Genomic DNA, 13788 nt, shown 5'->3' on the forward strand with positions numbered 1-13788 from the left:
AAAAAAAAAAAAGGAGAGGAAATTAAGAATGCGATTCCCCCCCCCCCCCCCCCCCCACTTTGTACAATTTCAGTTTCGTGTATTCTCATTAAAAAAAAAAAAAAATCATGTCAGTTTTTACATGTTGTCCCAGTATGACATTTGCTTGCACCCAGTAATAAAGTGGAAAACCAATATATTACAGGACCTAAAAGGAAGGAAAAGAATTCTACACTGGTTCAGTTTCTTGGTGACATGTACATGACTTTTATTCATAGTGCTTTCTTTCCCGAGGTCATATTACCTGTAATAACATTCCATAAAGTTCAGACACTTTAATCTATGAAATGAGTGTCCAGCCATGAGCATCTGCAACACCAATGACAACTCCAGAATTTGTCCTTTGTTAGTTAAAAGCTTGCTCCTAAAAATTGTCATCACTCTGAAAGGGTCACGATTTCACAACACACTAAACCGTCACACCTGGAAAAAGGACAACTTGCCTCCTTGTTTAAGAGGCAATCATTACAAAGTACACACTTCTATTGCCACTTACTCGTTTTAAGCATTGCCATCTAGTGGTCCATGCTCTTATTGCAATTACATGTCAAGTAAAAGTCTTTCCTGAAATGTAATTGTCAGCAGTTAAGAATGTTTGTTTACTGGGGTCTTATATACCGTCTTGTCATTTTCCTGGTTTCTGGTGTTTTTCTTGCACATTTTTCCTCTCAAGGCGACTGAAAAGCAGTCCCGTGTTTGGACCCAGTGCTCTTCTTTCATAAGGACAGTCCCTGCCTTCGTATCTTGACAGAAAATCAAGCGCATGATCCCAGCTCCTTTCTCCAGGCCCCACCCCCAGTCTGGACAGGATCTTGTCCGCAAGACTTGGCACAGCTGGCTGCAGGAGAATTCCGTAGATCCTGAGGCACTCCATGGACACGTGAAGTACGGTGTCATACCAGAGTTTGTCTTCCGTTTTCCTGCAGTTAAGCTTCCAAGGAGCATGCCGTTGGATAAATCCATTGGTCATGCGCACACACCCGCTGATCGCTTCCAACGCTTTGTACGCATGTAGCTTCTCAAAGTTTTCCTTTGCCAAAGCAGGGAGCCTCAACACTGCTTCCACCATTTTGTAATCCTCCAACACGGCTCTTCCGTTGAATTCTTCCGGTTCTTTTGGAAAGGAGGTGTTGCAGAACTGAGGGTATACTTGCTCTGGATTAAGAGAGGGGGCTGTACAGCGATTGAGAAGACCCCCCAGAGCATCAGCCAGCTCACTATTGCACAACTTCACCACTTTGTCATCGTCGTAGTCGCAGTCGGTGTCTGGAACCCCTTGTCTCAGCAGAAAGTACCTTAGGCCGTCCACCGTGAACTTCAGCGACGTCTCAAGTGGGTCTACCACGTTGCCAAGACTCTTGGACATTTTTTTCCCTTGCACTGTCCAGTGAGAATGAACGTGTATAGCCTGGGGAAGGGGTAACTCTGCAGCCAAGAGAAAAGCTGGCCAGTAAATGGCATGGAATTTTAAAATGTCTTTACCTACAACATGATGGACGACACTCCACCAGCGAGAGTGCTGCTCTGGATACCCAGCGACGGTCAGGTAGTTCACCAAAGCGTCCAACCACACATAGACTGTTTGTTCGGGATCACCTGGAACCCCAATACCCCACTGCAGACGGCTTTTCTGGCGGGACACTGACAAATCAGGTAGATCGCTCTCCAGCCACTGAAGGACAATGTAGTAGAACTTTTCTGGCTGAATGACACGTGGGTTGGACCTCAACCAGTGCTGCAGCTTGTGTCGTAAATCACTGAGGCGGAACAGGTAATTATCCTCCTTCATCCACTCCACCTGTTAAGATTATGCAATACTTTTACACAGTTCAAACAAGCTGGTACATATCAAGGAAATCCTTGCAGCAGAAAATCTTAAGGGAACTAAAACATTTTAGCCATTTTCTGCACCCCAACACACCCATATACAATGCATGATGGGATTGCTATTTGGTTGAGATTAGTCAATGAGTGTTTGAATTGGGATTAGGGAAACACTGACCAATCTGGCACAACAGGGTCGTTGTTGTTTTGTTTTTTTTATCCAATAAGATTAATGATGACACTAATGCAGAAATCCAAAACACAAAACAAACAAAAGAGAAAGAAAGTGGGCAGTATTTAATTTTCACATACCTTATGACCACTCTCTGTGGAAGTCTTGATTGCTCTTCCCAAAGAGTCTGTACTGTCGACAACTTGGGTTTCTGTGAGAAAGCTTTCGTCTGGCACAGAGTACCAGCCTTCATAACTTCCTCTATAGATGAAACCATTGTTGACGAGGACAGTCCAAAATTGTTCAACTGCCTGGCGATGTCTGTCCTCCGTTGTCCGCACGTAGTCAGTGTATGAAATACCACATCTTCTAAAAACATGCCTAAATCTATTCGACACCTCAGTACAAAAAGTCAGGGGGTCTTTGCCGGTAGTGGCAGCCGCCTGCTGGATTTTAAGACCGTGCTCATCCGTACCTGCAAAACAATCATAAAACGTTAGCATAAAACATTCAGAGGTTTTGCTTATTAGGAGTTATATTTTAAGACACACCTGTAGCAAACCTGGAGTTAACCCCCTGCAGTATCTTGTATCTGTGTGAGCAGTCGGCTACCACAGCGGAATACACGTGTCCGATATGAGGTAAAGAATTAACGTAGAAAACCGGCGTGGTGACGTAATACGCGGGCACGGGGGTCCCAGAACGGTCCGTGCACGTCCATCGCCAAATGAGCTTTGGGCAAAATCTCCTCGCTGGACAGACTTGTAACTCTCCACGCAAAGCATAGCCCGACAGCCTCCGGACGAGCATGGTCAAAGCGCTAGATGCACTTTACCTCCGGGTCACGTGTACTGACCTTGACTTAAAGATCTGAGCGCATCGCCATGGCGTACCAGCAAAAAAGACTAATGAATACGGGTTAAGCAAAGGTTCAGAAGATTAAACAGGTCCTAAAATCAGCATTAGTAGTTAGTGTATCTGACTCAGAGATGTTAATGAACGGTGAATTTAAAACAGATCAACATTATTCTGATCAACATCTATCATATGCTCCGTTCCCCTGACGCTCCTCAATAGCAATAATAATAATAATAATTATTATTATTATTATTATTATTACTGTTATTATTATTGTTATTGTTATTATTATTATTATTATTATTATTATTATTACCTATCGAAATTACATGCCACACGTCTTGTTGCTCTACCCGGTACATATAGCACCATAATTTCTGGGAAGCATAGAAATTAACGTTCCTCCATGAAATTGGGTCTAGATGTGTCTCGTGTTGGACCTTTTTATGTTTCATGTTGGATCTTTTTATGTTTCATGTTGTACATTTTTATGTCTCATGTTGGACCATTTTATGTTTCATGTTGTACATTTTTATGTTTCATGTTGGACATTTTTTGCCATTGGACATTGAACCGGAAACTATACCCACCAGTAAGCTCGCGACCGGCTTGCCGTTTGAGCGCCCTGAGAAGTCAGGGTGGGATGATGAACTAACGCCTCGCTTCAGACATCAGATCGCAACTCGTCGGTTTGGTCTACCGGACAGTCTTTAGCTTCGACATTTTTTCGTTACCTGTCATTTTTAACGATGTCTGTGGTTGGATTCGATGTCGGTTTTATGAACTGCTATATTGCAGTAGCTCGAGCTGGAGGGATTGAGACGATAGCGAACGAGTACAGCGACAGATGTACGCCGTAAGTTAATGGCCACTCAGTCGCTGAGGCCGCGGTTGCGCTTCTCTTTGTCATTTTTATACAGTCCGCCGTTATTTTAATCCTCATTTTCGTATGAAAGAAACGTAAAGGTACACTAACTAATCCTGGGTAACGTGGATAGTTTGTTAGCCGGGTAGCTAACTAGGTATATAGCCAGCTAACCCTAGACAGTCTTTATGTCTGCAGTGGGCCACTGTAATTGTACCTAACTTACGGAATGTAACTAGAAAACTGTCTTCATCGACCATGTAAATGTTCTGTTTATTATTTGAGGTATCTGGTTAAAAATGTATGTCAGAAAACTAGCTAGGTTAGCTAACCTAGAGATTTTCTTTAGAGCACAGGTTCTAGAAATTTCTGCTCAACCTCTGAGCTAGCTAATGTTAGCTAGCAGATCTGAGATGCTGTTGCCTGCCAAAGCCAAACCTGATAACTACTGTTTAAAAACAAACTATCTCAAAAACCATTCTGTGCCAACTCTCATACAATGGGCTTGCTAGCGTTACTTCGGTCAGTTTCAACCACCCCACCAACTGATTTACACGGCGATTTCTTTATTCCGAAATATCAGATTTTAAGAAAAAAAACAAAAAAAACCCAGCAAATTTACAACCCATTAAGGTTGTGCTAATTAATTTCAATCTCTTCTCATTTCTTTCACGTTTCTTCTTTTTTGGTTCCTCTAGCCTCTCATTGAAGCTCCGGGATTTTGATATTCCTTGATGCTAAGAATGTTACGAGGATTCAAATGTGACTAAAAACATTTAATTGCATATAGCTCACAGTATTTACTTATCTGACCCTGCTGTGTTTTCTTATATGTTGGACCTTGAATTTTCAGACTACAACTGACAAATCTTATAAAGACCGAATTCTACATCTGAAGCAGCAGGCTTCATTTCATACCAATTATCAAGCTGTTGTACGTCTGAACCAGTTATTTTTCATTGTGCCATCATCACTTTGAAAGCTTTGAAAGCTGCAATGACTAATTCTTCTAGAAAAAAAAATCTAGTTGTCTTTCCCCTCGTTTCTGGCCAAGTGGATTTTGTGACAAAGTGCACTGTAGATCCATAACACTACCATGCTGACCAAATGGTAAAATGTTAGCAAAGGTTAGAGAAGATTAAATTAGTTTTGTTGTTGTTGGTAGCAGACACTGTATTTAATCCATAAACTATTGTTGTAAGGTATATTATGATGATTGTAAATTTAACAAAACAAAATGATTGATTTATTGTTTTCATTTTAATTCCAGAGCATGTGTGTCTTTTGGGCCTCGAAATCGTTCAATTGGTGCTGCTGCAAAAAGTCAGGTATGAGATCGGCGTTCAGTTTTTCCAAGTCCGTGCCTCAGTCTTCAGTTTGCTCTTTATTTCCCCTCAAATTTCATTTTATTTATTTAAAGGTACAAATTGTGTATGAGCGCTCCTCCTCTGTATTGTTCCAGTTAAAAAATGCCAAATGTCTTTCTTCTCATCGAAAAACAGTTGGTCACAAACTGCAAGAATACTGTCCAGGGATTCAAGCGTTTCCATGGCCGGGCCTACTCAGACCCGTTTGTTCAGAGTGCGAAGTCTAAGATCGGTTATGAGCTTTCACAGATGCCCACTGGAACAACAGGAATTAAGGTAAGTGACCCAGCAAAATGTTAAAAGTGTACAAAATGAGCCTGTGAGCAACAGAAGAAACTAAAGCTTGAATTTTGGACATTCCACAGAGATTTGCTGACATACAAATCATTATTTAATGCTCCCCCTCCCCCACAAAATTGTGTAGGTGTATCTAACAGGATCTATGCAAAGTCTTCATATTCTGTTCCAGAAGAATGCAGCCCTATACAGTTTAGTGTGAAAATGATAAAAATGTGCAGTGCTTTGGTGTTCCAGAACTGTGAAGGGAAGAACTTTAATATGAACTATTAACACCAGGGCAAACGTTCCACAGTTACACGCTGTGCAGGCCACCCTGCAGTGTGCGCTTTGTGCTGTAAGCTGCAGCCACTAAATGGAAGACAGAGACCCGTTGAAATCAGGTTTTGTCTCATTTGTGTCACATCTTTTCCTCTCTATTCATACTGTGCAATCTGAAATTGCTAAGCATTGTTTGTGGTCATTGCAGTGGTAGTAGTGGTCATAAGGTAGTATGTAAGCTAAACCAGATATAGAGCATAAGACAAGTATATTGGATGACTTTTTTTGTAGCCCAACTTGAGCAGTTTTAAATCATTAGCCTTATTTTATGTATTCCAGGCACCACAAATTAAGGAGTCACACCCATGGAATTGTAGTGGTCAGTTCACGAGTGCTTGTGCATGAAATACTGTGTAATTTCTGCATGGGCAAATCAGGCCTGGCTCAGTTCACACTGCGCCTGGAAAAATGGTGCAGAATCTCTAGGCTACAACTAATCAAGTCTTAAAGTCTTAGGCACCCCAAGAATGTCATGTTTAAAGCTGTTTATCAGGGCAGTAGGTGTTCATTTGCTCTGAACACAAAAGCAACTCCATGGTGAATTCATAACTGTTTCCTCTGTCCATGTGGTGCCACACAGCTTCAGTTATGCTGAGGTGTTTGATTTTTGTTTGTGGGTGGTTGTTGTTGTTTTTCTTTGCAAGTCAAACTCTGAATGAAGCAATACTTGTGTGGTTCTCACTACTTTCTGGTAAAAAAAAAAAAAGTGCACAAACATTCTTTATCATATTGATGTATTAATGTTTATCTGTTTAATGTTCTCTTGTATTAGTGTATGTTTATATGTTGTGCTGTGTTCCAAAAGCAAATAAACACTACTTTTGAGATAAATAGTTTGTAAATTCTTGGGCTGCCTAGGACTTGGGCATAGTACTGTGTTTGTGTGTAAACATGACCTCCACCGCATGTGTGTTACAGGGCTCATGTAGCACATGGCAGCAGCCAGGCAGCCCTTTATAGACTGACCGCAGTCTGGTCTCCAGTCAGTCTATAGATGTGTACACTGCAGTTTGCAGTGTTTGAATTTTCATGTTTCTGTCTCCTCCTCCTTCGGCAGGTGTCTGCATTTCCTGCTCTTTCCAATGCTGTTCACTGATGTTTCACCAGGTTACATACATGGAGGAGGAGAAGGTGTTCAGCATTGAACAAGTTACTGCAATGCTTCTTACCAAACTGAAGGAGACTGCTGAGGGTGCTCTGAAGAAGCCCGTGGCAGACTGTGTTATTTCAGTGAGTTTCCCCCCACCCCCCTGTTCCTTTTGATGTGGCTAATGATCAATGACGCTTCACAAGCCTTGTTTTGCTAACTTCCCTAGTCATCTTGGTATTTATAAGAAAGGTCTCCAGTACGCATTTAGCTCCGTAGGAGAACGTCTTCAATAAGGGTTGTCATGGTTTTCAGGTTCCCTGCTACTACACAGATGCGGAGAGGAGATCAGTGGTGGACGCAGCTCAGATCGCCGGACTCAACTGCTTGCGGCTGATGAACGAAACTACTGCAGGTAGACAGTGGCCCATAGTCACATAGATCACAGCACTGAAACCGAAGCCTCCGTCCCTCAGTCCTTGCTTACTTGGCGTCACTGCAAAGCTCTATGCCCCTGATTCAGAGCAGTGAAGGGACACGTTTGTTCCCACAGTGGCACTGGCATACGGCATCTACAAACAGGACCTACCAGCCCCCGAGGAGAAGCCCCGCAATGTGGTTTTTGTGGATCTTGGCCACTCGGGTTACCAGGTGTCTGTCTGTGCTTTCAACAAGGGCAAGCTCAAGGTGTGTATTGAAAGCATTTTCACTTTCGTGTCAGACCTTTTGTAGGTATTGTACACTTTGATTAGGAGACTAAGTGATGACTTTTGTTTATACCTTAAAGATTCTTGCTACAGCCTTTGACCAACACATGGGAGGGAAAGATTTTGATGAGGTCCTTGTAAACCACTTCTGTGAGGAGTTTGGGAAGAAGTATAAACTGGAGGTGAAGTCCAAGCCCAGGGCCCTGGTTCGCCTCTACCAGGAGTGTGAGAAACTCAAAAAGCTCATGAGTGCAAATTCTTCTGATCTGCCCCTCAACATTGAGTGCTTTATGGATGACATTGACGTCTCTGGACATCTCAATAGGTGAAATTTGACATTTGTTTTGGCCGTGTTCCATTATCAATTGAATACTTTGATTTATCAAAGAAAGCAAGGAACAAAATAACTTGAATAGTACAATTGAATGCATATCTATCTATCACATACACAGCAGGTGAAATAAGTATTGGAACACGTCACCAATATTTTCATGTCGGATTTCATGTCGATAGCAACTTTTAGAAATATATTTAATCTCAGTATTTGCTTCAATATTGTCTTACAGGGGTCAGTTTGAAGAGATGTGTGCTGACATTCTGGCCAGAGTAGAAGCTCCACTGCACAGCATAATGGAACAAGCCAGTGAGTGACATGACTCTGTTGACCAGTGTGGGCCAGTAGCCAGATTGCTGCTCGTATCTCCAACCTTGCATTCCATCCCACTACAGATCTGAAAACCGAAGACATTTATGCTGTCGAAATTGTGGGCGGTGCTTCCAGGATACCGGCAGTTAAAGAGCGAATCGGCAAATTCTTTAGGAAGGAGCTGAGCACGACCCTGAATGCAGATGAGGCTGTGGCCCGAGGATGTGCCCTACAGGTCTGCCTACTGGCCACGTCCTGACCTTATCCCTCAAGCTCTGCTCCAGAGCCTGACAATGGCTTTCACAGCAAATCAAACTAAAAAGGAAATGCTTGCAGAGTGCTATTTTTGAGTAGCAACCGGTAGAATTATGAAGTTTTACTGATCCCATTTATAGTGTCTCCTGTAGAATTTATGCTCAGTGCTGTTTTCATGCTTCCCCAGTGTGCGATCCTATCTCCTGCCTTCAAAGTTCGTGAGTTTTCCATAACGGATGTAGTGCCCTACCCAGTCTCTCTCAAATGGAACTCTGCTGCAGAGGATGGTGTAAGGTACAACTTCCATGTGCTGTTCCCATGCTTTGCTGGATTGGATATCACTTTTTTTGTAATGGCATCTGTCACTTTTCTAAAGTGTTTACTGTTGGTCGATTTATTTAGAATTATATATTTTTTTCCTTCTTTTCCCCAGTGATTGTGAAGTGTTCTCAAAAAACCATGCAGCTCCTTTTTCCAAAGTGTTAACATTCTACCGAAAAGAACCTTTCTCTTTGGAGGCCTACTACAACAGCCCTAAACAATTGCCTTACCCAGATCCCACAATAGGCATGTATTATTCTCAAATCCCACCTTTTGCTTACAGTAATGATTAAGTCCCACATTTGTCATTTAACATGGTGTGTGTTGCTTGCATTTACTAGGACAGTACATGATCCAGAAAGTGGTCCCCCAGGCCACAGGTGAGAGTTCAAAGGTCAAGGTCAAAGTGCGGATTAACATCCACGGGATCTTTAGTGTGTCCGGTGCATCACTGGTAGAGATGCAGAAGTGTGAGGAGGGCGAGGAGCCCATGGAAATGGAACAGAGCCCCACACAGACCCCAGAGAAGGAGGAAGAGGTACTGCAATCTACTTTCATTCCCTTTCTTTAAAGATTATTGTACTCTATAATGATATTACCAACAATTGACATTTTACGGCATTTAGCTGACACACTTAAGCAACTTACAATTATGACTGAATTATGACAATGATGAGTAATTAAGGGTTAAGGGTCTTACTCAGGGACCCAACAGTGGGAACTTGGCAGTGGTGGGACTTGAACTGGCAACCTTCTGATTACTAGTCAAGTACCAACAATTAATGGAAATTAGTATTAACTATTAATTGAAATATGGAATTTAAAAAATCTAATGTTTATAGTATTGGAAACACACCATTGCTGGGGTGAGCTGTTGTTAGCGTTTGTACCGTCTGTGTACATAAAGCTGTAAATCTTTCTGCCTTGCAGAACAAAATGCAGGTGGAGGAAGATCAGCAGAAGAGTCCTGGTGAAGGGGAGAAGGAAAATGAGGAGAAAAAGGTGGCCACGGAGGAAATGGAGGTAATATGACACCAGGGTTAGTGATGTCCATGTACCACCGAGTCCAAGCAGGCACGACTTAGCCTTTGCCACCAGCTTGGACTTCTGGCCTGTTCTCATGTGTTGACTGTGGTTTGCTCTTTTAAAGATGTCTGCCGAAGAAGGCAAGCAAGAAAAAAAGTCTGATCAGCCTCCACAAGCAAAAAAGCCCAAAGTGAAAACAAAAGTCCTGGAACTACCCATCGAAAACAATCCACAGTGGCAGCTGGCAATTGAAATGCTCAATCTCTTTGTGGAGAACGAGGTATGGCTTCTGCCTCATAAATCGCACCATTTGAACAAATGGTGGCATCTTTTGTCTGTTTGGGAACGGATCTACACAGGGTGCGTTGTGTTCCCCTGCAGGGTAAGATGATAATGCAGGACAAGCTTGAGAAAGAACGAAACGACGCCAAGAACAATCTGGAGGAGTATGTGTATGACATGAGGGACAAACTGCATGGAATGTATGAGAGGTTCATCAGTGAAGGCGTGAGTACTGTGCCGAGGCTGGCTGGGTCACTCACACTTAACAAGACAGCAAATGTTGCAGTCAAGAGCTTACGGATCCCAGACGTACAGGTCCAGATGTTGGATCTTATGCTCTAGAGCTCAGGAATTATGCTCAGGAAGCAATATATTGGTCTGAATGCTCCTAGGAAATTCATATAACAGTTCATTATTAGTAAGTCTTACTTAAAAATCACAGATTAAAAATTTTATATCAAGTATCTGATGTTAATCCAAACTTTGACTTGGATGACTTAATGAGTTATGGTATCAGTGTATCTGATTTTGGTGTGGGTCTTTAACTACAACTATGAAAAATACTTAACATCAAAGAAATATGTAAGATTGACTGACACATTCTTCACAAGGACCCTGTACAAAGAATTCACACCTGTTTTACATAACTGTACAAGTACATGCTTTCTGTGGTTTTGCTAAAGATCCTCGTCTTCCTTCTTTGGTACAGGACAGAGACACACTTTCATTAAAGTTGGAGGACACAGAAAATTGGCTGTATGAAGATGGAGAGGACCAACCTAAACAAGTGTACATCGACAGGCTTGCTGAGTTAAAGGTAGATGTGAGATGTATTTGGGATGCATCACAGTTGTACTGTGTATGCATGTTAGTTAATGAACTTAACTGTAAATGTCATGTTTCACATAGACTTAGTTTTAAATAATCAAGTCATATTTATCCCCTCCACAGATTCCATGTAAACAAACCTATAGTGTTAGCAAGTTTTTTGATATCTGTACATGACACAAGCAATTTTTCCCAACAAATATTTAAATATGGATCATTTCACTTATAATTCCCTATATCATAATTCCATTTGCTCAGATGTTTACATGTATGAAGTCAACTGTGCCTTTAAATAGCATGGAAAATTCTAGAAAACTATCACTGCTTCAGAAGCTTCTGATAGGCCAACTGACATCATTTGAGTTAACTGTAGTTGTCACTGTGGCAGGATTTTAAGGCCTACCTTCAAGGTTTACTTCCCACTTTGTCCTTCTTAAGTCTGGCACATCCTTGAGAGCAATTTCTAAACACCTGAAGGTACCGTCCTCACATGTTCAAACAATAATATAAATGTTTAAACTATGGGACCACTCAGCCGTCATACAGCTCAGGAAGGAGATGCGTTCTGTCTCCTAGAGATGAACAGACTTTGTTGCAAAAAATACAAATCAAAGAGCAACAGCAAACGCCCTTGTGGAGATAGAGGATACAGGTACAATGGTGTCAGTGAAATGTGTCAAGAACAACAGTATCTATGTGAACAGTAGAACATGGCCTATGTCGATATGACCTGAAAAGCCACTAAGCAAGGAAGAAGCTATTGCTCCAAAATCTGCATAAAAAGCCAGGTTACAGTGTGCAACTGCATATGGGGGCTAAGCTCTTACTTTTTGAAGAAATGCCCAGTGGTCTGATGAACCAATAATGGAACTGTTTGGCCATTGTTATGTATGGAGAGGCTGCCAAGCCAAAGAACACCGTCCCAGCAGTGACGCATGGGGGTGGCAGCAGCAGAAGGGACTAGTGCACTTCACAAAAGGAAGGAAAATTATGTGGGGATGTTGAAGGAACATCTCAAGATCGCCAGGAAGTTGAAGCTTGGGTGTAAATGGGTGTCGCATATGGACAATGAACCCAAGCATACTTCAGAAGTTTAGGCAAAATGTCTTGAGGGCAACAAAGTGAAGGTAATGGATTGGCCATCACAAAGCCCTGACTTCAATCACATAAGAAATATATAGACAGAACTAGAAAAGTGGAACCAAGGAGGCATACAAACCTGTCTCAGTTAAGCTACACCAGTTCTGTCAGGACGAATGGGCCAAAATTCCAAGAATTTATTCTGAGAAGCTTGTGGAAGGCTACCTGAAATGTTTGACCCAAGGTAGACAGTTTAAGGCAATGCTACAGAACACTAACCGTGTGTGTGTGTGTGTGTGTGTGTGTGTGTGTGTGTGTGTGTGTGTGTGTGTGTGAGCGCGTGTGTGTGTGTGATTCTGAGCTACTGGGAGTTTGGTGAAGGAAAGAAAAGCTGAAATGAATTGTCTCTAGTGTAATTCTGTCGTTTCACTTAATAAAATATAGCATTAATCCTAACTGACCTGCACTGGGATTAAACATCAGGAATTGTGAAAAACTCAGTTTTAATGAATGTGGCCAAATTGTGTGTTAACTTGTGCTTTCAACTAAATTGTTGTGTAGAAATTGGGTCAACCCATTCAAGACAGATACACAGAGTTTGAGGAGCGGCCAAAAGCTTTTGAGGAGTTGGGAAAACAGCTTCAGCAGTACATGAAGATTGTGGAGGCCTTCAAAATGAAGGTAAAATGTGTGGATTTACCTAATATTTGTCTTAAGCCTTTTTATTGGCCATTTAATTGAATTGCGCTTCACCAATGATTGAATCAAAGGAGGAGCAGTACGAGCACTTGGATGAGACAGAGATTGAGAAAGTGAACAAGACGGTGAGTGACGTCATGATATGGATGAACAGCAAAATGAACCAGCAGTGCAAACAGTCTCTCACTCTGGACCCAGTGGTGAAAGTAGCAGAAATTGCTGCAAAAACACAGGTGAGCTGTATTCTCAGCCCCAGTCCTGTCAAGGCATGCATGCGTGCGCGCACATACACATACACACCTATCACTAGATGGGTTAAAGGGATAACTTTATTTGGATAAAATAATAATGGTAACCCTGAATTGTCATTGTCATGTCAGGCAATATTAACTTCATCTATCTTTTTATTCAACCGTCCATTCTGCGACATGGTCAGATAACTTTTTTCCCTTTCAAGCAGTTGTTTAACTAATCTGTGATTTTTGGTAATAACGAATCACCTTCAGCTCGTGTGTGTCCAGTAACGGGTCTAACCACTTGTACCCTCAGGAGCTGTTTGCTGCTTGCAATCCCATTGTGACCAAACCCAAACCGAAGCCTAAAGTGGAGTTGCCAAAAGACGATGCACCAGCAGAACAGAATGGACCGGTCAACGGGCAGGAGAGCGCCGAAGTTGAGACCAGTGCCAACCAGAAGGACGCAGCGGAGAACACCGAATCCAAGCCCGATATGGATCTGGACTGAGTGGGATGTGCACCTCACCCTGTCCCGAATCTCAGTCACTGCTCTAGTCATTCCTCCTTCCCTCCCTTGGGGTTGTTTTGGCAGGCAGAATGATTAGTGACTGCATTGTGCATGTTTTCTTTTTGTTTAAAAAATTAAATAATAATAATAATAATAATAATAATAAACAACTGAAAATACAATGCAATAAGCCTGCTCATTGACATCAATGCTGTGTGAACGTGGTCGAGTATCTGTGTAGTCCAAAATATTTGGGTCTGTGCAACTATTGGATTTTAATAAAAACGAACTTTAAAGTATCACTTGACCATTTTTCCACCCTAGATTGTGTTTTGTTTTTGTTTTGTACATCTGCTAACCATTAATTTGA

General features: G+C 41.9%; 2 protein-coding genes across 2 annotated transcripts; one reads left to right on the forward strand and one right to left on the reverse strand.

Annotated features, from left to right (window-relative positions):
• Nucleotides 1–46: 46 nt before the first annotated feature.
• On the reverse strand, nucleotides 47–3048 carry mars2 (methionyl-tRNA synthetase 2, mitochondrial). The gene is made up of 3 exons (XM_027007124.2): nucleotides 2587–3048; nucleotides 2176–2510; nucleotides 47–1837 (listed from the first exon to the last, which is right to left on the reverse strand). The coding sequence occupies exons 1-3, from the start codon at nucleotides 2843–2845 to the stop codon at nucleotides 665–667; spliced, it is 1767 nt and encodes a 588-aa protein (XP_026862925.2). The 5' UTR covers nucleotides 2846–3048; the 3' UTR covers nucleotides 47–664.
• Nucleotides 3049–3476: 428 nt separating this feature from the next.
• Nucleotides 3477–13717, forward strand: hspa4b (heat shock protein 4b). Its single transcript, XM_027007178.2, has 19 exons — nucleotides 3477–3749; nucleotides 5029–5086; nucleotides 5261–5401; nucleotides 6851–6973; nucleotides 7146–7245; nucleotides 7384–7517; nucleotides 7618–7862; nucleotides 8104–8180; nucleotides 8267–8418; nucleotides 8626–8732; nucleotides 8872–9005; nucleotides 9101–9297; nucleotides 9690–9782; nucleotides 9910–10065; nucleotides 10167–10292; nucleotides 10777–10884; nucleotides 12537–12656; nucleotides 12746–12907; nucleotides 13224–13717. Exons 1-19 carry the CDS (start codon nucleotides 3643–3645, stop codon nucleotides 13416–13418), a joined length of 2535 nt encoding a protein of 844 aa, XP_026862979.2. The 5' UTR covers nucleotides 3477–3642; the 3' UTR covers nucleotides 13419–13717.
• The last annotated feature ends 71 nt before the right edge of the window (nucleotides 13718–13788 follow it).

The sequence above is a fragment of the Electrophorus electricus genome, chromosome 2, assembly GCF_013358815.1.
Source record: "Electrophorus electricus isolate fEleEle1 chromosome 2, fEleEle1.pri, whole genome shotgun sequence".
In the NCBI taxonomy this organism is placed as follows: domain Eukaryota; kingdom Metazoa; phylum Chordata; class Actinopteri; order Gymnotiformes; family Gymnotidae; genus Electrophorus; species Electrophorus electricus.